The sequence below is a fragment of the Carlito syrichta genome, unplaced genomic scaffold (assembly GCF_000164805.1).
Source record: "Carlito syrichta isolate Samal-C Ts95f unplaced genomic scaffold, Tarsius_syrichta-2.0.1 Scaffold305643, whole genome shotgun sequence".
Classification (NCBI taxonomy): Eukaryota; Metazoa; Chordata; class Mammalia; order Primates; family Tarsiidae; genus Carlito; species Carlito syrichta.
Genome location: NW_007249739.1, coordinates 677,161 through 700,738, shown reverse-complemented (window position 1 = coordinate 700,738; position 23,578 = coordinate 677,161). Strand labels below are relative to the sequence as shown.

At 53.9% G+C, this 23,578-nt stretch overlaps 1 protein-coding gene across 1 annotated transcript in view; it reads right to left on the bottom strand.

Moving 5' to 3' along the window:
• Positions 1–1,077: 1,077 nt before the first annotated feature.
• Positions 1,078–23,578, bottom strand: part of WISP1 (WNT1 inducible signaling pathway protein 1) — a 33,966-nt gene continuing 11,465 nt past the window's right edge. Inside the window, exons 2-5 of the mRNA XM_021714412.1 lie at positions 14,286–14,565; positions 7,394–7,654; positions 3,186–3,379; positions 1,078–1,377 (exon numbers count right to left, since the gene is read on the bottom strand). Coding sequence (XP_021570087.1) covers positions 1,078–1,377; positions 3,186–3,379; positions 7,394–7,654; positions 14,286–14,565 — 1,035 coding nt within the window. The remainder of the gene's footprint in view (positions 1,378–3,185; positions 3,380–7,393; positions 7,655–14,285; positions 14,566–23,578) is intronic.

The following is a 23,578-nucleotide window of genomic DNA, read 5'->3' as shown; positions in this document are numbered from 1 at the left end:
ACCCTTGGGGTCTTGTGGCCCCCAGTTCTAGAGGACACCCCAGGATGATGCAGGGAGGACCCACTTGTGGGGTTGACCCATACCTCACCTGAACCTGTCTTGGTCATTTCAGGTGGGTCTGGCCTGGTCTGCAACTGGGTCTTCCAAGGCTCCCGCCAGTATAGGAAGGTCCCAGGGCACCACTCTCAGGGACCAGGCAGGCCAATCCCAGGGTGCCACCAATTCCCATAAGCCCGAGCAGGGGGAGGGGGAGGATTTTAAAAAGAGCCTGGCCAACCACCTGAAGCCTTGTCGGTCAGCTGCAGACTCATTGCCAGGGTCAATTGTTCCTTCTGAAACCAGTTGATCTTGCCCTGTTCCAGGCATATTAACTGGGGGCTTTTCCCATCAATAAGAATGTTTATCAAATTGCATTTCTCACTGGGATGAACCCAATCTGCATCCTTCACAGTGCAGGGGTGAAGAGACACTAACTCAACAATGTTCAAGTTAATGGATTTAACTTTCCATTAAAAGTCAAAACCAAACAACTATTTGCTTCACTTGAATAATGGTTGGTGGCCTCGGGTGCACGAATCTTTGGCATCAGAGACAGCTTTGGTGTGCCGAGGTCAGAACTGCCTATGAGTGTGTTACCAGGCAGGCTCCAAATAACAGATTATTATTCCATCCTTCCGAGTCCCATTCATTCTTCTGAATGGACCCAAAGCGTCTTGCGGTTTGGCATCTAAAGAGAACGTTTGTGATACTGGATGTCTAGCTGCTTCCATTCCTTGGGACTTGGACAGGTTGGATTGGGCTTGAGTCTTGTCCAGAACAGTTAGAGACAGGCATTTTCTTTGGAGTGGATGCCAGATGCTGCCAGGGAAGAGACCCATTGTCTGGGCCCAGAGAGCAGCTTCATGGGTCATGTGAGTGATTAGAGACAGGAAGGAGGGTAGGGGTCCCCATCAGGGGAACTGGGAGTGAATGGGAGACGGACAACGTAAGGCTCAATGGTGACAGGTTGTTGGCCGCCGAGAGTTGGCTGCTTGACAGGCACCAGGCTAGACCCCAAGACCCACGAACTGTGCCTGCCTAATTGGCAATTTCTGAGAAGTCAGGGTAGGTTTCCAAGTCTGCAAAGATGTCATTGGGATTCCTACAGCTCAGGTTGCAGAAGCAGGCGTTAATCCAAAGGACCCGGCGGGAGAAGCCGGGCCCATCCGGACACTGGAAGGAAACGTCGATGGTCTTCGACTTGTAGGGGATGCAGCACCTGTTGTCCGTGCAGACCCCACAGTACTTGGGTCTGTAGGAGCGCGTACTGACGCAGCCTGCAAGGGTGAAGTTCATGGGTGCTGCTGGCTGGTACACAGCTAGGCACTTCTTCCCCACCTGAAGGAAAGTGGAGGAGCTTCAGTGAGTTGCTGGAGCACGAACGCCTACCTTCTTCTTCCAGTTCCTCGATTTCCCCTTTCACCCACCACCGGGGAGCCTTCCACCTTACGCTCAGATTTACAGCATCTTTGAGCAAGGAACGACATCAACAAATGCAACAAGACCCAGTCACATCACACGGGCATAACAGAGGCCCATGGAGGACACTGCTTTGCTTGGGCTGTATCTCACAACCATTCTCTTCTGTCCTACCTTTCTGCCTTCCTAATGACCAGTCATTTGTCATAGTCTCACCAACACGGGAAGCATGTATATAGCTCCTTCAGCCAACCAAGCTCACCTGGGCTAGCTGGTGGCAGAACCGACATGGAGACTCCACATTTGGGAGGAAGGCTTTGCCTTGACCTCTGCCTCCCACGGCTCACACATACCCTCACCATGTTACTTATTGAACTGGATAGACATGCTTTGATGGTAGCTCTGTCCTCCCACTGGGCTGTGGGCTACTTGAGACTTGGTGTCCTTTCTGTGTCTCTAGTATAACTACATGCCTGAAACATAGCCAGTACTTACTAAACTCACTGGCTGAGGATTCTTGGGGTTTCCTAAGTACCAACACCACGCTAGATCCAGGCTCTGTGGGGTCGTGATGCTTATACACTTTGGGCAACACTTTAAGGGCACATAATTATGGAAACAAAATTGGGTGGGACCGTGCTCCGACTGTGAGGGACTTGCATGGCTTTGTGATAGATCCTTCTCACCCAGTTGGGGACCTTGGCTCCCATCTCTCCTGCTGTTGGAACATTCTCCATGTATGTATTTCAGTTAAGGGATATCTACTGAGAACCTACTGTGTACCAGGTACAGAGAACTCAAAGGCTAGTATCCCAAGGAAAAGTAATCAAAGAGAAAGAAGAAGAACAGAGAAGAGGAGAAGAAGGAGAGAAACAGAAAGGATGAATTCAATTGGCTGACAAAGAGCTGATTGGAGAAGCTGCCCGGAAAAGAAGAAATGACGTTGGAAGTCTGAAGAGGACTGTGGGAAGGTGGGCTGTCTCGTCTACTGGGCAGCCTTCTCCTCCGTGTCCCCAAGAAACCACCTGTGCGCCAAGAATGGAATCAGTGTTGAGTTTTCTGTTTTGTTTGCTTTATTTTAGATGTGACAACAGCCTGACCAGTCCCCAGCAGGACTTGAGTTAGGCAAATATGATCCACTTCTCAGCCTGCTGTGGTCCAATATTTTTCTGATGCTTTTTATTAATTATTTTAGACCCTCAAAGTGAAAGCGATTTCAGGGATCACCTTCGCTGTCTTAATGATGAGGGAGCAGGGGTTCAGAGTTGGGAGCAGACTGGCCACAGTCACATGTAGTTAATGGCAGGCAGGCATTCGACTCTAGGGGTCCTGAGTTCCGTTAGGTGCTCCACATGTCAGCCAGCATGCTGGATATATGGGCCAGTGCAGGCAGGTGTGTGGGCTGGCATGGGAGGAGAGGGAAGATGGAAGTCAGTGAAGGCCCTGCCCCTCAGAATCATGAGAAGAGCACGTCTGAAGGTCTCTGGGTCCTGCTCACATGACCTTGACTCTAATAATATGGTAACCACCAAAGCTTCCATTGAGTCAAATTTGCAATGCACCAGCCTGGTGACACACATTATCCCAAATAACTTTACTCCATACCTGCCAGGTGGGCCTAACTCTTCCCATTGAAAAATAGCCCCCACAGGGAAGTCCAGGAGCCAGGCTCAAGCCAGGCCTGTCTGCCTGTGAAGGCCAGACGCCTGCCTCAGCCCCAGACCCACCTTGATGAGCGGATGGATGTCCACGTCACATGGCCGCAGGTGACAGAGGCGGCTCTCCTGCTCAGGCCAGCACCGGATATTGGCGTTGGAGATCCGAGTGGAGACCCCCAGGCCACAGCTGGTGGAACAGGGGCTCCAGGGGCTGGTGTGGGCTATGCAGTTCCCATGCCACGGCTCCACCTCACCCGTTGCCGCTGCAAGTGGGAACCAGATTCCCAATGAGTCCTCAGCCTCACCATCACCACACTAAGATTTGGGGTCCCCACAACTTGGGGGTGAGGGAGAGAGATGTCGACTGTCCCACCTCTCAGGAGAGCAAGGTGGCTTCTAAGCACAGGTACCCAGGGAGCAGAGGACGTGTTCTGAGGTCCTTATATTTTTTTGATCAAGAGAGGCAGCAGGACGCATAGAAGGCAGCCATCTCAGAGACAGGTGGATACAAGTTCAAATCCTGCCCTATCACCTACAGGCTGTGTGATCTGAGATAACCCACCCTGGCCACCTCTCTTCATTAGGAAATAATATCTGCTTGCGAGTCTTTCTGGACCGTTAGAGACTAGATTTTGATGGAGTATATATCAAGCACCTTGCTAGGCATTAGGCAAGGAGGTTCCAAAGACACTGTCCCTGTCTCTTCAGGGATGATGTGATGTTTGTTTGTAGGAAATTCAAAGGTAAACACCCACATCCTCGTACCTAACTTTCTGTCTCAGTGATGCCAAGGGCGTCGTGGTTAAGAGGGTATACAGACTTCAGAGTCCAATTACTAGGGCCCGGTTGGTAGCACTTCTACTTGCGCGCTATGTGACTCCCAAAAAGCTAGCTCCCACCTCCGCCACTTCTGTCTTCCACCTGCAAAAGGGCTCACCACCGTCGTCTCTGTCCAGGGCTGTGGCCAGAAAGGCACCCAAGCTGTCCCCGGCCCCTCATAAGCAAAGCCCTCGGTCGATGTGAGTGTGTGTGTTCACTTGACTTGTGGCAACTCGACTGCCCACTCTTGAGTGGCTCTCCCCACGCGTGTGTCCTGGCGTCTAGAACACGACGGGTACCCAGTGACTAGGGCAATGGAAGACGGTAGTGCTCTCGAGGTGGAAAATGGAAAAGGCAGAGAGATGGAACAAGACGCAAGAGGAAGGTCTCAAGAGGAGGCTGGTCTCGGCAGACCTAAGAGCTCAAGAAGCCAGAGAGAAAGGAAGAGCAGAGCGGGGAGGGTTGGGAAGACAGATGAAGGACAGAGAAGAGAGGGGACAGAGAAGGGGAGAAGGATGGTAGAAGCAGAGAGAGAGAGGGAGAGAGAGAGAGAAGGCCAGAAGGTGGGGGAGACAGGAAGAGGTAGAGAGAGAAGGTGGGGAGGGAAGAAATGGGAAAAGCCAGAAACCCAGGAGAGACCAGACCTAGAACTAGGACCAGAAGGAGAACAAGAACGCGTCGGCAAGCGTCCCTAATCGGCCCTCCAAGCTAACGGGTGTGCAGGGAACATGGGCGAAAGGACACGGGAATCCACGCGTGGCACAGGGCAAGACTTGCAAGACAGAGGGAAGAAAGGGAGGTGGCCAGGGACAGCTGCGGCAGGGCTGGGAGGAGCTGGGGCTGCAAGCATCTTGGGAGGCGGCGGGAGGGATTTGCCTAGGAGGATAAAAGGGCTTTGGTTTCTGGGTCGTCTGGGCTAGGCAGGGGCTCTGCTTTGCTCGGTCAGAGCGGGGTCACTGGGCCACACACAATGGGCAGACAGCCTCCGCCTCCCTGCTCCCCCCGTGACCCTGGTGTGGCCCCGCTGAGGGGGCGGCGGTGGTGGCTGCCCTGGGCCTGCTGTGGATCAAGCTGCTTCCGCCCGTCCACAGAAGACTGCGTCTCCACCTGGGAATTGTGTCCCCCAGGGCACGTTTGGCAGTGTCTGGAGGTGTGCTCGGCTGTCCCAACTCCGGGAAGAGGGGTGCCCTGGCATCCAGTAGGTAGAGGCCAGGGAGGCTGTTGGCATCCTCCAACACACATGGCAGCCTTCTGCACAAGGAACTGTCCGGCCAAGATGCTGGGAGTGCTGGGGCTGAGAAATTCTCCTTACACTGGGCAGTCCCTGGGCAGTCGCACACACTTATAACTTTTAAAATATGACCAGTACCCTCATACTCCCAAACTCTGACCATTTCTTCACTCCTTCCTGGCTGCTTGTCTGGTAGACACCCGCCTCCAGAAATGTCCACATCGCTGCCACCCGGCATCAGATGCACCTGGTTTTCTTCTCACATCCTGGCCCTCCTCTCTGTCTCCCTCTCGCCTCCTCTTCTGGCCACTCTTCAAATGTCAACTTCCCCAGACCTCCGCCCAGGCCCCCTCTGTCTCACTCTGTGTATTACCCCCAGGCCACCCCAGCCACCACCGGCAGCTCCAAGCAGATGACTTCCAAGCACTCTGCCCACTTCCCTCTCCAATGCTGCCTCCACTGACCACCCCTCTTCATGACCCTGTGGGCAAGGTGCCCGGCCTCAAACTCAGTGGGTTGCAAACAAAGCAGAGCTCCTCTCCCCATGCACGCGCCTTCCCTTGCACTCTACTCCAGGCAGTGATGAGCCCAGGTGACCTCCTCCATTCCTTTTTCTCCACGCCCCACACACTGGATTGACACCAAGACCTTCAGTCTCACTCCAGTAATGCCTCTGGCATCTGACCCTTCCTCACCGCCTCTACCTCCACTGCCCTAGTCCAGATTCTCACCAGCTTATCCACCCATCACCCACCTATCACCCATCCATCCATCTGTGTATCTATTCATTATCCCTCCATCCATCCATTCATTTGTTCATATCCATCTGTCATCCATTCATAATCCGTCATCCATCCTTGATACATCCATCAATTTATCCATCTTTCTATTCATCCAACCCTCCCCTCCTCCATCCACCCGTCCATTATCCTTCCATCATCCATCCTTTAATCTATCCACCCTATCTCTCCGTCTATCGATCGGTCTATCTGATCGATCCATCCATCTTTCCATCGGTGCATTATCCATCATCATTCAGCATCCGTCCATCCTCCATCCATCCCTTTATCCGTATAGCTATTCACCTATCCATCCATTCACTCTCCATCCGCCATCTGTCATTCATACTTCTATCCACTTCTCCACCTATCTACTCATTCAACCCTCCATCATCCACATATCCTCCCTCTCTCCATCCACTCACCATCCGTCCACTACCCATTTTTTTATCTGTTTATCTATCTTTCACCCATCCATCATGAGCCATCGGCCATCTATCCATCTATCCCGTCACCTATACATCTGTCCAAGACCCAGCCTTTTGTCCCTCTGTCTATTCATCCATCCGTCCATCTATCCGTCATCCATACATCATCCCTCCCTCCACCCACGCATCCTCAATCCATCGCTCACCCTTTTATCCCTTTAAGTATTCATCCATCCGTCTGTCCATCTATCCACTTCCCGTCACCTGTCATCCACCGTCCATCCATCATCGTCCATCCTCCAACCCTGTCCATCTGTCCATGTACCCCTGTATCTATTCACCTACCCATCTATCCAGCATCTGCCCATCATCCTCCTGTCAGCCGTCCATTGTCCTTCCATCATCCACCCATCATCTCTACATCATCCGTTTATCATCCGTCTGTTCATCTATTCATCCAGCCATCTCTCCCTCCATCCGTTCGTCTACCAGTACGACAAACATGAATTAGGTAGCTGCTAAGTGTCTGGCACGGGGCTAGTCTCCAGTCAGCCACAGCGAAGCCAAAGATTCGCCCCTTTTTACTTTTCCACAGCTTCCTCTTCTCTGGTTGACCTGGCAGAAGCCTCACCTGGCCACCCTCCCTCCACAGCAAGGGGAAAGCCTCAAGTCATCATGAAGCCTCTACTAGACCTGCCTCCTCTGCTCACGCCTCCCCTCCCCAGGTACCCACACCTCTACCCTTCCTCCATTCGTGCACCCCATACTCTTCAGTAGGATAATAACAGATTGCCCATGCGGTTCTTGACAAAGCACTCCTCACTCTATGCTAGGAGGATCCTGTGAGACAGGCGGGACTTGTGGCCTTGTGTCCATTTGACAGATGGGGAACTTGAGATATTTTCTCAAGGTCACACAGCTGGTGAATGGTGGCCAGGGAATGGACTCGGGCACTCCAGTCGCGGGCCCCGTCCCCCCCGGGGCCCACACCCCAAGCCCCGTCCCCAGGCCCGCACCCACCGAGGGCGCCCGTGTCGCGCGCTGCGGGCTTGCGTGGCCTCCCGGCGTCGTCCTCGCACACCCACTGGTCACAGCAGCGGCCGGGCACGCTCACCCGCCGGGGACGGCGGCACCAGAGGCTCGGGGGGCGCGCGCGGAGGCACAGCGGCGTGCAGCCCACCGCGCCGTCCACGCACGTGCAGTTGTACTTGCAGCTGGGCTGGAAGGACTGGCCATTGCTGTAGCGCACCCCGTCCAGGACACAGCCCACGCCGACCACCTCTGCGAACACAGGAGCGGGTCAGGCCTCGCGGTTTCGGGGCCCCCCGGGTTTGAGGGCTGCCTCTGGCTTCCAACATGGAGGAGGCGCGGCGGAGGGCGAGGGCGTGGGGCGTGTGAGGGGACTCCAGCGTCGACTGCGGAAATTCATGTGAGCTTCAGCTGGCACTTATGGGGGAACCCCAGCGCCAGGCCCATCTGGGCCATGCCAGGGGCCTGGGCTGGCCACAGCAGTGAAAGGATCCAGCTTCCCAAGGCCGGGGACGCAGGTGGCTTGCTCCCCGCAGTGTCCTCCGCACGGCCTGGCACGGAGGAGGACCTGTCACTAGGGCTCACCTGTCTGAAGACACAAGTATGTACAACAAGCACTTCGAAACACCTGCTCCCTTCATGGGCGGCTGTGCTTATACAGACTTCCAGGTGCTAGGGACATGCCCTTGAGGGGATAGAAGGGGAAGACAGATCCATCCTAACGATGGTGAGCATTGAGGGTGACAGGTGTCTGGGAGAAAAGTGGAGCAGGGAGAGGGAGCTGGGAGGAGCCAGACAGCGGCACATTTAAATGGGGTGGGCCGGGAGGGCCTCCCTGAGGAAGTCACAGGGCTTCAGCAAAGACCAGAAGGAGAGAAAGAATCGGCCTGTCCTAGGTGTTGGCTAGGGGAGGAGCCTTCCAGGTAAGGGAGGAGCCCTACCTGAGGTATAAAGGCTTAAGGTGGAAGTAGACCTGGGCTGCCGGAGGGGCCTGGGAAGGGCTCAGAGGAAGGAGCAAAGCTGTTAGAGCACCGTGCCCGGCACACAGTAGGTGCTCTGTGCCTGGCACACAGTAGGTGCTCAATAAATAACTGTTGAAGGAATGATATGAAAGCTGCTTTACATGGTGCCGAGTGGTGAACAGACTGAAGAGGGCAAGGGTGGCATAAGGGACCACCCCCATAACCCAGCAAGAGAGAAAGGGCCCACAGTCGTGGGGAGAAGGGCCCAGCTTCTGGATCGCTTTGGAAGGAGCACTGCCAGGACCCGCTTCTGGAAATGCAGGCAGAGCACCCCGGAACAACAAGATTGCCCACCCAAGGAGGTGCAGCTGGGGACCATCAGTGGGCCAGTAGCTGTCTCCTATTCTGTAGTTTGCCTGGAGGTGGTTATTAATAATAACAATCCTAATAATATCTAGCAGGAGTGAAGGTTTTCTAAGTACTAGTTCCTATTGTTGGACACTGGGTCTAATGCTTATTGCCTTACTTATTTTAAAAAATTAAATCTTTATATAGAGACAGGATCTTGCTGTGTTGTCCAGGCTGGTCTCGAGCCCCTAGCCGCAAGTGATCCTCCTGCCTTGGCCTCCCAAAGTGCTGGGATCACAGGCATGAGCCACTGCACCCAGCTGCATTATTTATCTCATTCTATAAGGAAACACGATGATGGGATCAACTTCATTTTTATATACAGCAGAACCGAGTCTCTGCCAGGTGACGTTGCAAGTCCAAGGTGACCACAGCAGGACGCACCTCAGTCGTGAATCTCGCTGTGGTTAGCTGCTCTTTCTGGGTGTGGCTGTCCGGGCGGGGACGCAGAGGGCAGGATGTGGATGTGTGCTGATCTTGGCCAGGCTCCGTCTCTGTCTTCTCACTCCATTCACCAGTGACTTCACGCCGAGAGTTTTGTTTTCCGCATTTGGTAGACGGGAACGCCCAGAGAGGTGAAAAGATGAACTGGTTCAGGGTCACAGAACTGGTGAGTGACAGAACTGGGACTGAAACCCAGGGGATCTGCCTCCATGACTCATCGACCCGTTTTCTTCTGCCAGACACCAGAAAAGAAGGGAAAAGAGGAAGGAAGAAAAAGGCAGAGGACGCGCCGAGTGGATCCCGCATCTTGACTTTCTGAGTCACTGCCGCACCCTCTCTCCAGGATGGGGTGTGTGTGTGTGTGTGTGTGTGTGTGTTGCGTGGTGGGGGACAGGGGCATGAGCTAAGTCCAGGACTCTGCCTTTCTGGGTGGAGACTCTGATGGGAGGAGCCAATGCTGAGTGCCTGGGTCCTGGCACAGTGGTTCCTCCCATGAGCTGCTCAGGGGAGCTTTAATGACATCTGACGCCCACATCACGCCTCGGCACCTGGAAGGGGACCTGAGTCTCTGAATTTTTCTTTTTGACCTCATATTCTTTAAAGCTCCCTGGTGAGGCAACCTTGCAGCCGAAGTTGAGAACTGCGGTGTCTGAAAGATGCTCGTCTCCTCCGAGCTCCAGGTGAGGAAGTGGGCGGCGCTGGGCTGGTGACCAGCTGCCACCTCAGGCTGGCAGGACATGCGGCCGCCGAGAATGGTCCCATCCGCAGATTACCTGAGGGTGCCCTCCTCCTTCGAGCTCTTTCTAATCAATGGAAGGGCTCCTGGTGAGATGGCGAAGCCAGGCACACCTCCCCTACCCCCTCCTAGCTAATCCCTGACTTCCAAGTCTCCAGTCTTCCCTCTTCTCACAGCACTTCCAGGAACTCAAGTCACCTTGCACTGCCATCGGGCCCTTCTCTCCCCTCACCGACACCGCAATGGACCGCCTCGTGGTGACTCCATTTTTGTGCTGTCACTCACCTGCGTTCCTAGTGAGAGTGAAGAGTGGGTGACGGGGTCCCTAATCTTTACTGGGCTCCTAGCATGTATCAGGCACTTAACAGCGTCTGGGTCATCTGTCCCTGATGAGGGAACCGAGACTTAAAGGGCTAAGCAGCTTACCTAACGTCATAGTACTAGTTAGCGAGGCCACTGGGATTTGAACTCAGGTGTCTAGGGCCGAGGACCATGCGTGAGTTAATACTCGCTGACTCTTTATTCTTTCTCTTCTCTCTTCAGAAGGGGGTGGGAGTCTAGGCCTGGAATAGGACCTGGCCCTCCCCCTGCCATCCCCGGAGGATGACCATGGGTAAGACTTGGAGGACCTGACCACTGCAACAAAAGGTTAGAATCAAGAGAATCAGACAAAAGCCAGGAGCGGCTGAGCCCTTTTTTTTCTTTTTGCATATCCTTATTTATTCCTCAACGACGGGAGTTGGCTGCATGGAGCTGCTTAAGCAATGTGCCCATAGTCACGTAGCTAAGAAGTGGGAGAGCCAGGCTTTAAAACCCCAGTCCGCCTGCCTGTAAATATCACAATCCTTCCACCAAACCACACTGCCCTCAGACCTGACCCAGCTGCATGAGACGTAGAGGACTGTTTGGACACCCAAAATAGCCAACCCGTCTATTCGGGGGTCACCCTCTGCCCACAGAGTGTTTAACTTGGCCCACAGGGTATTTTTAAAAGATGCTTGAATGTGTTGTCAACATTTACAAATCATACACGAATCTGAATTTCTGGATCCTTTTGAAAGCTGAGCATTCTGAGTGAGAGCTAGCTTTTTCCTGCCTGGCCACAGTAGCTGGGCCCACCAGGGCGATCTTTGAGAACCGAAGCCTGCAATCACCAGCTTTCTGTTTTTCACTATCCGCTGTTTGAGTTTATGTTCCAGGATTGCAATTGTTTGTTTTTATTGCTTGCCTTGTCCTGGCCTAATTGCACACATTTTTTTTTTTGAGTCGAAGTTTCATTCAGTCACTTAGGCTGGAATGCAGTGGCATGATCATGGCTCACCGCAGCCTTGACCTCTTGGGCTCAGGAGATCCCCCTGCCTCAGCCTCCTGAGTAGCTGGGACTACAGGCACATGCCACCATGTCCAGCCATTTTAAAAAATTTTTTTGTAGAGTTGAGGTCTCACTATGTCTCCCAGGCTGGCCTTGAGCAGTCCTGTGCTCAAGTAATCCTCCTGCCTAGGCCTCCCAAAGTGCTGGGATTACAGGTGTGAGCCACTGGCCTATTACATGTAAATCATCAAGGACAGATTTGGTCATGTTCTAGGGGCTGGCCATTGACTGAGCTGACCATTTTCTGAAAGACTGTCTATTAAAGGGATTCTTTCTCTTCTCTGGCCCAGAGAGACCCTTGGACTCTCTTTTTTTCTGCACGAGGGGCTCATGAACTCAGATGGCAGCATTTTCTGGGCACAAACTCAGTAGAGCACTAATGAGATGTGTGCTTGTGTGTGTGCTCCTGTGTGCAAGTGACGTATGTATGTGTGAGTGTGGGTGGCAAGATAAGTGGGTGAGACTCCACCTGGACAAGAGCGTTCAGTGTCCAAATATGTTTGAAAAAGAAAAAAGCTTATGAGGAAGCTTAGGATGGCACTCTTGGAACTTGACAATGGACATGCACACTTGAAGCCTTTGCAACTCCTGTTTCATTTTATTGATCTCAGTGTTTGCAAACCTCCGTGACGGAGGGACCCTTGGTTAGTGTAAGTTCTACTGCAGTCTCCCTGGACCACGGCTTTGTTTTTCCAAATAGAAGGCAAGGTAATACACAAAGGGAAGCCAAGAGGCTGGAGTGGGTGAAGGGCAAGACAAAGATGAGAGTGGAAGAGGGTGGGGGACTGCAAAGGTGGTTTTCCAGGACCTGATGGGGAGGCAGTTTCTGGGCCCACCAACCTCTGGATCCTTGAGAGAATGTCTGTAAAAGTGTGCTGCCCAGCCTGTAATCCCACACCTTGGGAGGCTGAGGTGAGTGGATTGCCTGAGCCCGCGGGTTCGAGACCCACCTGGGCAACTTGGCGAGACCTCATCTCTGCAATAAATCAAAAAATTAGCCGGGCATGGTGGCACGTGCCTGTAGTTCCAGCTCCTTGGAAGGCTGAGGCGGAAGGATCGCTGGAGCCCAGCAGGTCGAGGCTGCGGTGGCCGGGAGTGGCCACTGCACTCCAGTCTGGGTGACGGAGTGAGACTCCAACTCAAAAAAAAAAAAGTGTGCAGCCTCATTCTCTAAAGAGCTCAATACAGCTTTAGAGATTCACAGAATTGCAGTGAACGAAATGATCTCTTTAATGACCTCAAAGAGCAGTATTAAAAGAAGAAAGAGATTATGAGACAGCCCCTATAATTGGAGGGGGCTGTGCATGCAGGCCAGGCCAGGTGTTCCTACCTGGGTTATTGGGAGAGGGCAGAAGACTGACTGTGTATTAGCAGCCACTCTTGAACTTCAGCATGGAGGGGAATTACCTGGGAGTCTTATGAAAGGTCTAGACTCCCACCCCCACGTCTATAGCACCTGATTCAACAGGTCTGGGCAGAGGCTAAGGAATAACATCTTTAACCAATGCATGGGTGGTTTTGTGTAGGTGATACTGCAAGATCACTTTGAACACACTGTTTTGTGTGGCTAATCATGAATCTCAGTAAGAGAAGAAAAACTGGAAAGATGAGAGGAGGTGAGGTGGTTACTTGCAAAGCCAAGGACATAGGAGTTGGTGTGAAATTTGAAGCACAAACCAATAATGCAAAAAGAAGAAAGTGTCATATATTAACCATGAAGTCTAAATGAAATTGACTGGAAATTACGTACATGATCCTCATCAACAACCCACCTCAGAAATACAGTGGATTAGCTGAGGATGAGAGACTGTGTTGGGTGTGAATATTTAATGGCGTACATAGGAGGTCATGGTTATGAGAAAGGCTTGATTCAGCACTGAGGCAACAATAAAGTTTTTGGATTTATGAGACTGTGGAGGCTTTTAGAAGTTAGGCTGTTTGTGTAATAATGCTTTGTCATCTCTGTTTATCATGCTGGGTCATGTATTTTGGGTAATGCTTATATGATTAAAGGTAAGGGGATGTAAGTCCAGATAGAAGCAGGAGGTCAGAAAGTCCCATAAAGGAACAATAACAACAACAAAAAACCCCAGAATACCTGTGATGGAGCACTTGAAGAGCAAACAAACAACAACCTTCCCTTCAAACACGAGGATATTATAAGACCAAGACTAAAGAAAAACCAAAGGCAATTAGAAACTCCAGTATAAATAAAAGGCATAAGAAAGGAAATTCAAATAAGTACACTATCTCATGCTGCAGTGAACAATATTTCCATAATCATAGTATTACAAATACTGATAGTTGTTTAGCCAAAAATCATGACAATGATATTTGGAAAATAGAAGAGATATTGGGTGGTATGAAGGAGCTGTTATCAGCTATCATACAGACATATTAACAGGCTATCCAAAATGTGTGTGTCTATCCAACTGAGATTAGCAGAAGACATGTATTATTTAGTAGTAACAATCAAAAGAAAGGGCTAAGAAGATAGTAACTGGAGGAACGTAGTTGCCTGGTAGGAAAGGACAGTTTGCAGGCTGCTGTTTTTTATTCTTTCAAGGCTACTGGAATTTTAAAACCGTATTATTTTAATTTATAATGTTACTAAGGTGTCTAGAACTCTGTGGTGCCCTTGTGTTTCCTGAGAGGCTGTGGGCATCCCTGAAAGGGTCCAGGCTTAGGTCTTTTCTGGTCCTCCATCAGCCTTGGGGACAGCCATGAGTGTGTCTCCAGGACAGAATAAAAAGCAAGAAGTGAGATTCTGGAGGCAAGAGGAACACGGGACTCTCTCTTCCTAGGAAGGGCACAGCCTCTAACCTCTAGCCAGGTCCTGGGGCGGGAGGTGCCCCCTTCCAAACAGAAGCCTGGCCAGGGCATGCCAGGGGAGACAGGCCGTGGGCCAGAGCTGGGGGCCGGGGGCCGGCTGGAAGGTGCGGGACGGAGGGTCTCACTTACGTGCACACACTCCTATTGCGTACCTCGGGCGGTCCCCGCTGTAGTCGCAGTAGAGGCCCCGGTGGGGGTCACAGATGGCGGCCTCCGTACAGTTGTCCCCCAGCTGCTGGGCGCACATTTTACAGCACTCGCAGCCATCTGTGATGAAGCTGACCCCCAGCGGGCAGCGGGGTGGAGATGGCGGGCACTCGCACGGCCACTTGCAGAACTGGGGGCGTGAGGACGTGTCCTCCAGTGGAGCTGGGGTCGAGGCCATGGTCATGGGGGCTGGAGAGAGGGCCTGCAGAGAAAGGGCACAGGTGAGGGGGCTGCCAAGGCGGGGTGTCAAAGCCCAAAGGCGTCACGGTCACCTTTCCGTCCCCATGGTGTCCAAAAGGTTGGCCTACAATTGTTTTGTACGTCTAAGTTTTGATAGTCAACCATCAAATAGGACAGAGAGCACAAAGGACCTCCAAGGTCAGATAAGTTACGCAAGTCACCCGAGTCCCTCGGCTGGTCAGCGGTGAGCCCTGGGCTCCCTCCGGCTTCTTTCTCTCCTCCTTCCTCCCACCTGGTCCCTGCAGCTCCCGAGGTGAGTGAGTGACCTCATGTGACAGAAGAGGGAGCTGCAGGCCTCCTTGTTGGAAGCCTACTGTGAGCCACGGGGCTGCAGCGTGGCATGCATTTGGTGGCTCTTCTGCCACGCCCTGCAGAGCCACCCTCTGTCTCTGCGGAGAGCTCTCAGGATGTCACAGAGTCAGAGGACGACTCTCCAGCACCCTTGTCCACCAGCTGACTTATCCCTACTATTTCTCTCTCTCGTCTGAACATCAGGAAGGGGCTGTTGGCATCGCAGTGGGTGTGCGGCTCTGTAGCTCCGGGCAGTTGGTCTCGGGGTATGGGGAGGTGAGCCGTGCTTCCTGTCACAGCAAGCCCTGCCCAGGTGAGTCTCTTTTTGCGCTCAGGGCAATGATCGCGCCCCACCCCCGTCACACACCCCACTCCGCCACCCCTCCCCGGGATCCCCATTCCTATCCCCCAGCCATCAGCTTCTTCTTTATCCCAGCAAATAGGATAGACGTGACCATGGACCAGTCAGGACGGGAAACTGAGGCCCCAAGAACTGTCCAGCCCTGGAGAGCAGGCATACGGACATGCCCAGGTGTCTGAGGACAGGGGCTTCAAGCTACCCGCCTCTCTGGGGTCCAGTCACCTGCTGTCCCACCCAGCTGTCTCCCTGAGTCCCTTCTGGGTCCCTCACTTTTTCTACCAGAGGAGACCAGAGGACATGGAGGCAGAGGACTGTGGGGGGACTCAGAGGCCGGAGACTGGAGCCAGGCTTCGAGCCAGTCCACCCACACCTAGGCCGTCCGGGTCCTCACTGGTGACCCCTGAATTCTGAGGCGGCCAGGGCAGGGGCTGCTCCCTCCATCTGGAACCAGGCGAGCCCGCTCTGTGGGAACTCCAGATCTGCCTTCCACTCTGAACAGTGGGCTCAGGCGCTGAGATATTCAGATGGACTCTTCCCTCTTTACAGAGGAGGAAACTGAGCCCTAGAGGCTGACGGACACTCCCAAGGTGACACAGTTCACGCCAAAGCCCAGACACAAAGCAGACTCTTATTTCTCACTGGGACACCCTTTCCTCTGGTCTCCTCTGGGCCCTTTTGTTCACTTGACAAATGTTTGCTGAGCTAATGCATCGTCTCAAGTTTTAGGCATTTGACGATCAAAGATTTCCCGAGCTTCAGGAATCCACAGCTTATGGGAGAGAGAGGTTTTAGAGGCGATTTATTATAACTCGAGGCCTTGAGTGCCTTGCAAAATGCTTTGCATCCTGGGGGCATATGGAAGCTCTCTGAACACCAGGGCAAGAATCGCTCTGCCCAGCTGAGTGTGCTTGCTCTTCCATACTTGGCTGGGAGGAACAGAGGTGAGGAAAGGTGGTTTAATCAACGTACTGAATTAGCCTGGGCCTTGGTTCTGGGCCCAGCATGAAATAAGTGCAATAACTTTTTTGTTGTTGCTTTTGAGCCAGGGTCTCACTCTGTCTCCTAGGCTGAAGCGCAGTGGCAGGATCATAACTCATCATGGCCTCCAACTCCTGGGTTCAAGCAATCTTCCTGCCTCAGTCTCCTATGTAGCTGGGATGCGCCACCACACCCAGCTTTTTTTTTTTTTTTTTTTGGTAAAGACAAGGTCTTGCTATGTTGCCCAGGCTGGTCTTACACTCCTGGGCTCAAGCAATTCTATGCCTCAGCCTCACAGATGTGAGCCATCATGCCTGGTCAAGTGTAGTAACTATTGATGCAGTGAGTAAAGGGCTCTTGAAAGTCACAAAGGCAAGCCCTGATTTGAGGCCTTTGTCACCCAGAAGCTTGATTTCCAGGCTCAGCCATATCCACCCCTTTTCCTGCCTCGAGGCTGTCACGATGTGGTTTTCTGTGGCTCAGAGGACCCTTACACCTTTCTTCACCTGGGACCCTTTCCTCCGAGAGGCCTATCTTGACCCTCACCCGCTGATCTGTCCTGCCCGGCCTTCTCATAAGATGCTATGCAGTCAGTGATGACGCTTCTGTGTGTGTTTGGAGGTTAATATCTGTGAATTCTGTGGGACCAGGGCAGGGTGAGATGGGGATGAGTTTGCATTTCTTCAAAAACAACAACAGGATACAAAAAAACCACCCCACATTCCCAAATCAGTAAAACCACACACACACACACACACACACACACACACATACACATACACACCCCGCTTTTGGATTCTGTGGAGAGAGACTGCTCCTTCCAGGCTGTGACCCTAGAAGCTTCAGAGCTTTGTAGGGACCAGCTAACCCTTTCCAGTGAGACTCCATTCTGTCAGGATGTGCTCTTGGCAGAGGCGATAAAGAGGCTGTCTCCTCCAGGAAGCCTTCCCTGCCTTTGCCAGGCTGGGTCAGAGGCGCTGCTTTCCCAGGAGAATGTGAACTTGTAAGGGCAGCGTCTAGGCCGTGCGTCTCTGTGTGCCTGAAACACCAGGGATTCATAAGTGTCGATTGGTGGCATGGAAGGACAGGGCACTGTTGGCTAAAAGGGGCGTCAGTGTCACTGAAAGCCGGGACATGGCATCTCGGGGAACTTGTCTTCTCAGGCCTCAGTTTGGATGTCAAGAAAGCATGTGGCCGGGCTCAGTGACTCAGCCTCCGTAATCCCGTGCTTTGAGAGGCCGAGGTGAGTGAATTGCCTGAGCCTGCGGGTTCAAGACTCGCCTGGGCAACTCGGTGAGACCTCATCTCTACGATAAATCCAAAAATCAGCCGGGGTGGTAGCGCGCGCCTGTAGTTCCAGCTATTCAGAAGGCGGAGGCGGAAGGATCGCCGGAGCCCAGCAGGTCGAGGCTGCGGTGGCCGGGAGCGGCCACTGCACTCCAGTCTGGGCGACTGAATGAGACTCCAACTCAAAAAAAAAAAAAAAAAAAAGCAAGCATGCAACCTGAGACAGGCCTGGCTTCTCTTCCTGTGACCTTGGACACACCTCTTAACCTTTCTGAGGGTCAGCATCTGGGATATGGATACAGTCATGCCCCCTCCCCTGAGGGCAGCTAGGCATCAAAGGGGCATTTCGCATGCGGGGAGGCAAGGGGGTGGGGAGGGTCGAAGGGGTGTGCGGGCGCTCTGGCTCTGGGCAGACTGGCAAAGCACGACTCCCCCTGCTCGGGTTCGGCCGTCTGTCCTCCCCGCCCCCACGACGTCCAGAACGGGGCATCTGGATGGACACGCTGAGCTGAGCTGGCATGGGCTGCGTCTTGGTGGGCACCTGGCTCAGGGGTCACGCTCCCTCCCTCTCTCCAACCCGAGGCGAAGGGAGGCTCGGGACGGGGGCCCAGAGCTGATTAAGGCGAGCAGCAGAGCGGGTCTCCCTGGGACGGGGCGGACGGGGTGCCCCGGGAGACAGGGCTCTGCGCTGCCCGCCTGGCCAGCCTTGGCCGTTGGCGCCATCCAGTGGCGGGAGAATCCCAGCCGCAGGCTGGGGAGAAGGTCCCGCCGCGGAGATGCGCGTGGGAAAAGCCCAGGACCCCAGGGCCGGAAGACCCCAGGACCCCAGGGCCCCCTGAGCCCCCGCGCCGACGCCCGGGCCCGTGCCTGCGGGTTACTCGTGAGTCCAGACTCCTGGTAACTGATCAGTCCCTCCCCGCCAGCGGATGGTCGCGGGGGGTGGGGTGGGCAGTGGACTCTGCCTTCAGGGGCGGTGGGTTCTGCCTTCGGGGCTGACGGTTTAGCGGGAGATGCGTCTATGGACTCTCATTCCACGACGGATGCCTGCCGCGTGCCAGCGAGGCAGAGCACACAAGGCCGGGCGCCTCTCCTCCTGGGGTCGCCCAGCGGGGCCAACCTGGTAGTCGATGACTGCAAGCCATGGTGATGGTGCGTCCACCCATTCATTTATTCCTTCATGCTCCCTTTCTTCCTTTTTTTTTTGAGCTGGAGTCTCACTCTGTCGCCCAGACTGGAGTGCAGCGGCCACTCCCGGCCACCGCAGCCTCGACCTGCTGGGCTCCGGCGATCCTTCCGCCCCAGCCTTCCGAGTAGCCGGAATTACAGGCGTGTGCGACCACGCCTGGCTAATTTTTTTTGATTTCTTGGAGAGATGAGGTCTTGCTGCCCAGGCGGGTCTCGAACCCGCGGGCTCAGGCCATCCACTCACCTCAGCCTCCCAAAGGCGTGGGATGACAGGCTGAGCCACCGAGCCCGGCTCATGCTCCCTTTCATTCACTCGTTCACTCAACAGCTGTCTGGCCAACTTGCATTTTGTGTAAGCCTAGGTGCTACGGATACAGGTGGGGACCGACAGACCTGTCCACAGGGGACAGGGGAGGCAGAGCTGTGTGTCCCGGCTGGAGAGGGCTGCTCAAAGGAGGAGGCGTGAGGAGGACTGGGCCTGGAAGGAGGCGTGGAGGACAGCTGCAGGGAAGACAGAGAGCGCCGGGCACACAAGGACCAGCAGGTGCCCAGGCTCTGAGCTGGCAATGTGTGCCAGTGCCCGGGGCCTGGTGGAGGGTGCAGGGTGGAGGCCGGGATGGGTGAGGCTGTGCTCAGTGGGCCGCATAGGTCAGGAGGCTGGAGTCTGCTGGGATGATAAGCTGAAGGCTTTTGACGGGAGAATGGCGGGCACATTCGTGATTTAGAAACACCACACTTCTCCGCTTTGGAGTCTCGCCTTCTTCCAGCAGCTCTCCCAGTCAAAAAAAGAAAGAAAAAGAGACACTGCGCTGTGTCAAGTGTAGCTTTTGCCATTGTTTCTGTCACTATGGGAGGCCACTTTCTGGGCCTTGGTTTTCTCCTCTGTAAAATGACATTGCTGCTACCCAAGTGATGGGAGGAAGCATCACATGAGGTCACAGTGGTGGCTCCCCCTGCTAACCCGCCCATGGCAAGCCATCACTCTGAGGGCCACTCGGAGCCAGGCTTGCCCTCAGTGACTCCAGCTAGTATCACGATGCCCATCTGACAGATCAGTAAACCAACTTGCCCATGGCCAACCCCTAGTAAGTTGATGGGTTTGAACCCAGATCTGTTGGGGTTAATACTTTTCCCGCTACTGTGCATGAAGGAAAAATTTCTCATGGAAGAAACTGGCTGAAAGGTAGTGAATGCACCATCAGCAGAGGTAATCAAGAGACAGCAAGACAGTTATTTGGGTTGGTGGTTGTAGAGGGGTCTCGGACCTCACAAAACTTGGCACAAAGTAGGTGTCAGCAGGCATCGGCTGATAGGATGAATCAAAGGGTTCTTGCTTCTTTCCCCAAATGATCTGCCGATTCTTGAAGGCAGAAGCCATTTCTCTGCTGCACACACGTGCACACACAGGTCCTTACGCTCAGCATGGCTGATATTACTGGGTGCGCTATCTCACATAATCCCGGAACAAATCACATGGCAGGCCTGCGAATGTCCCCCAGAGCGATGAGGAAACGGAGGAACAGAGAGGTAAGCCTACACATGCGAGACCACACGGGCAGGCAGGGATGAAGTGGCGGCCGTCCATGCCCCAAGCTCTTTGCTCCGCAGAAGACTGTGCTCGTGGGGTCTTTGAGGACAGGTGCCCGTCAGACGTTGAGCAAAACAAATATTCCACAGAGGCTGGGGGCCCAAGGCGAGGCCATCGGGAGACAGGGACACGGCAGAGCCCTGGGTGGGCACCCGTTCCCTTGGAGTGGGAACAGGTGGGCACCTGTTCCTGGAGACAGGGGGATGCCGAGGGTTAATGGCACCATCGCCCTGGTGCAAAATCCTGCTTCCTCCACAAACTCCAGCCTCAGCCCCTGCCAGGGGGTGTCGTGGGGAGAACTTGGCTTTTGGAAAGAACAAACACCGGTCATCGCAGGTGAGTGACCGGTAACCAGAGGCCTCCTGAGAGGTAGGGAGGAGGCTTCTGTCACCCAGGCTGGCTTGCAGTGGCATGATCGCCACTCACTGCAGCCTCGACCTCCTGGGCTCTGGCGATCCTTCCCCCTCAGCCTCCTGAGTAGCTGGGCCTACAGGCACGCGCTATCACGCTTGGCTAATTTTTTATTTTTTTGTAGAGATAACTTCTTGCTCTATGGCCCAGGTTGGTCTTGAGACCCTGGCCTCAAGCCATCCTCCCGCCGCAGCCTCCCAAAGTGTGGAGATCACAGGCATGAGCCACTCTGCCCAGCCAGGAGAGGCTTTCTGAAGGTCCCGTGAAGGACAGAGCCGTGTCTTCGAACTCCTTGGCCCAATCTGCCCATGGAGGAGCAGGGAACAGAAGGACATGTCGGAAGGACCTGACCCCAAGTCCTGTGGGCGCCTCTAGGCTTCCCCGAGGACTCACCACGAGAGCTAGGCCTCCACTCCCATCGTCCTGCTCCACTCCAAAGCTGCCCTGGGCTCGCTCCCCCAGGGGGTGAGTGTCACTGACAGCAGCTTTCACTGGGACTCCCCAGGGGCGGGTGGCATTTGTAGTGACATCAGCTTCTAGTGACACGTTCTGGCCTCTTGTGCCCTGATGTGGCTGCCTGAGAGGCTCCTACGCCCCCCCCATGGTGCCGTGCCCGGCGATAGAAGTCTCAGAGCTCAGGCCTCTCATGCAGGGGGACAAGAGTGTCATTGTCAAAACAAAAACACCAAATTCATTCCTGGTTAAGCCGTGGGCATTTGCACAAAACTCGTAAAGCACCAAGATTAACCACAAGTGTCCCGGGAGTGAGGTCATTAGTAAAATACGGAGATGTAGCCGGGCTCGGTGACTCAGCCTGCAATCCCGCGCTTTGGGAGGCTGAGGTGAGTGGATTGCCTGAGCCCGCGGGTTCGAGACCCGCCTGGGCAACTTGGCGAGACCTCATCTCTACAATAAATCACAAATCAGCCGGGCGTGGTAGCGCGCGCCTGTAGTTCCAGCTACTTGGAAGGCTGAGGCAGAAGGATCGCCAGACCCCAGCAGGTCGAGGCCGCGGTGGCCGGGAGCGGCCACTGCACTTCAGTCTAGGCGACAGAGTGAGACTCCAACTCAAAAAAAAAACCACAAAAAAAATAAAACAACAAACAAAAAAACAAAAAAACAAAATGGAGATGCAGAAGTCTGTTTGCAGCCAAATGACAGCCAAAGAGAAAGCTGTGCATTTTTCTAGAAACTGCTCTGGGGTCTCCCAAAGGGCACCTTTCTTTTGGGGGCCAGGGCTCTTCTCCCTGAGCCCCGGATGCTCGCCAAGGTCCTGGGGACCACCTAAGGTTTTTTCCCTTGGGGATCAGAAACTGCAGCCTGCCCCATTCCCTGTCCCCCAGAGAGCCCTGCCTCTTAGCCCCCAGAAGCCACCGAGCTGGGGTGATGGGGCCCATTCTGCAGATGGAGAAACTGACTTTGGCAGGCTCAGGGCCACGTGGCATTAATATCATTCTTTCCAACAGCAGAAGCCAAGAAGGAAAAAAGGGGGGAAAATCATAAATCAAGGAGAAAGTTGTGTAGGGAAGGCCAGAGAAGAAAAAAAAAAAAAACAGCCCTGGCACGTCCACATTGCAGATGTTCACATAAAAGTCTCTTTTTACGACGTGCTTCTGGAATGAGACTCTCTGCAGATACCGCTGGGCTTGCCGGGAAGACAGAGTGTGGTGGCACCTCCGAGATGCTTCCGCAGACGAGATGTCCGGGCCTCCCTCGAACACAGCCTGGCCCTGCCCAGTTCCACCTGCTGCAGCCTCTGAGCACACCCGGTGCACCCACGCCACTCAACGCCCCCTCACCCGGCTGCTCCCTCCCCAGAGACCCCTTCTAACTACCCAGCTTGGGAACTCATGGCCAGAACCACACTACCGCAACCGCGGCCAGATTTCACTCCTCGGAGCACCGCCCTGAGCTTTCCTGGACGTCGTCCCCAGAGATCCTGTCTTCCACGGCCCGTGGAGGAAGCTGGGCGCCGGGATTTTTCCAGGTGGTTCTGCAGACGCCAACGTTTGAGAACCACCAGGCTGTGGAATTTGTTCAAAGACAGATTCCTGGATCTCGTTTGGAATACTCAGTCTCTGTTTCTCTAAGCTGGGGCCCAGAATCCACAGCGTGACCTGCATGCATCTGGGGACTCTTCCAGGAATGTGAACCACCGTCTTAGAATACTGGGGGAGAGAGCAGAAAAGACAGGGAGTCTAAGCCATCTCCCATCTGTAACCCCAACTTCCGCACGATGCACGCCTGTGTGCAGCAGCCACTGACACCCCAAACCTCTTCCACACTGCAGATGACCTAGGGTTGCAGACATACGGCATTCTGACTCCTTGGTGGTGATGCACCCGGCGAGACATCTTTGTGCAGTTATGTGAAAATGATGCATTTTGCCCTGGGTGTTTTTGATAAACCAACTGTTAAATGCTAGCAAAACACAAAGGAGCCTCTCCCAAGATAAGGTCTCCCCCCCCTCCGCCCAGTGTTTCATCCTGAAACCTCTGGATAAGGAAGTTTATCAGCGGCAGGGGTTATCCCACCCATCGTATTATCGGATGAAGTTAAGCTGATTAAAATCGGGAAGAAAAAGAAAATAAAGCCCCTGTAGACAACTTTGCGTATGGATTTTCGAGATAAGGTTCGAAGGCAGGCGGTGACAATGGTTTCTCTGGTGGATTTCAGCTCTCTGACAACGACGTGGGGACAGCACATCTTTAATTTCAACTTTGCATATCGGTTCCATTTGGCTTTTACAAAAATACTGAGCGTTAAGCACGTGGGCAGGAGGTAGGGGCGGCCGTGGTGGGATGGACCAGCCAGGGGACCCATGATGTCCCGTTGGATGAAGAGGGCGGACTCTGCCCTTTTCTTTTTTTTTTT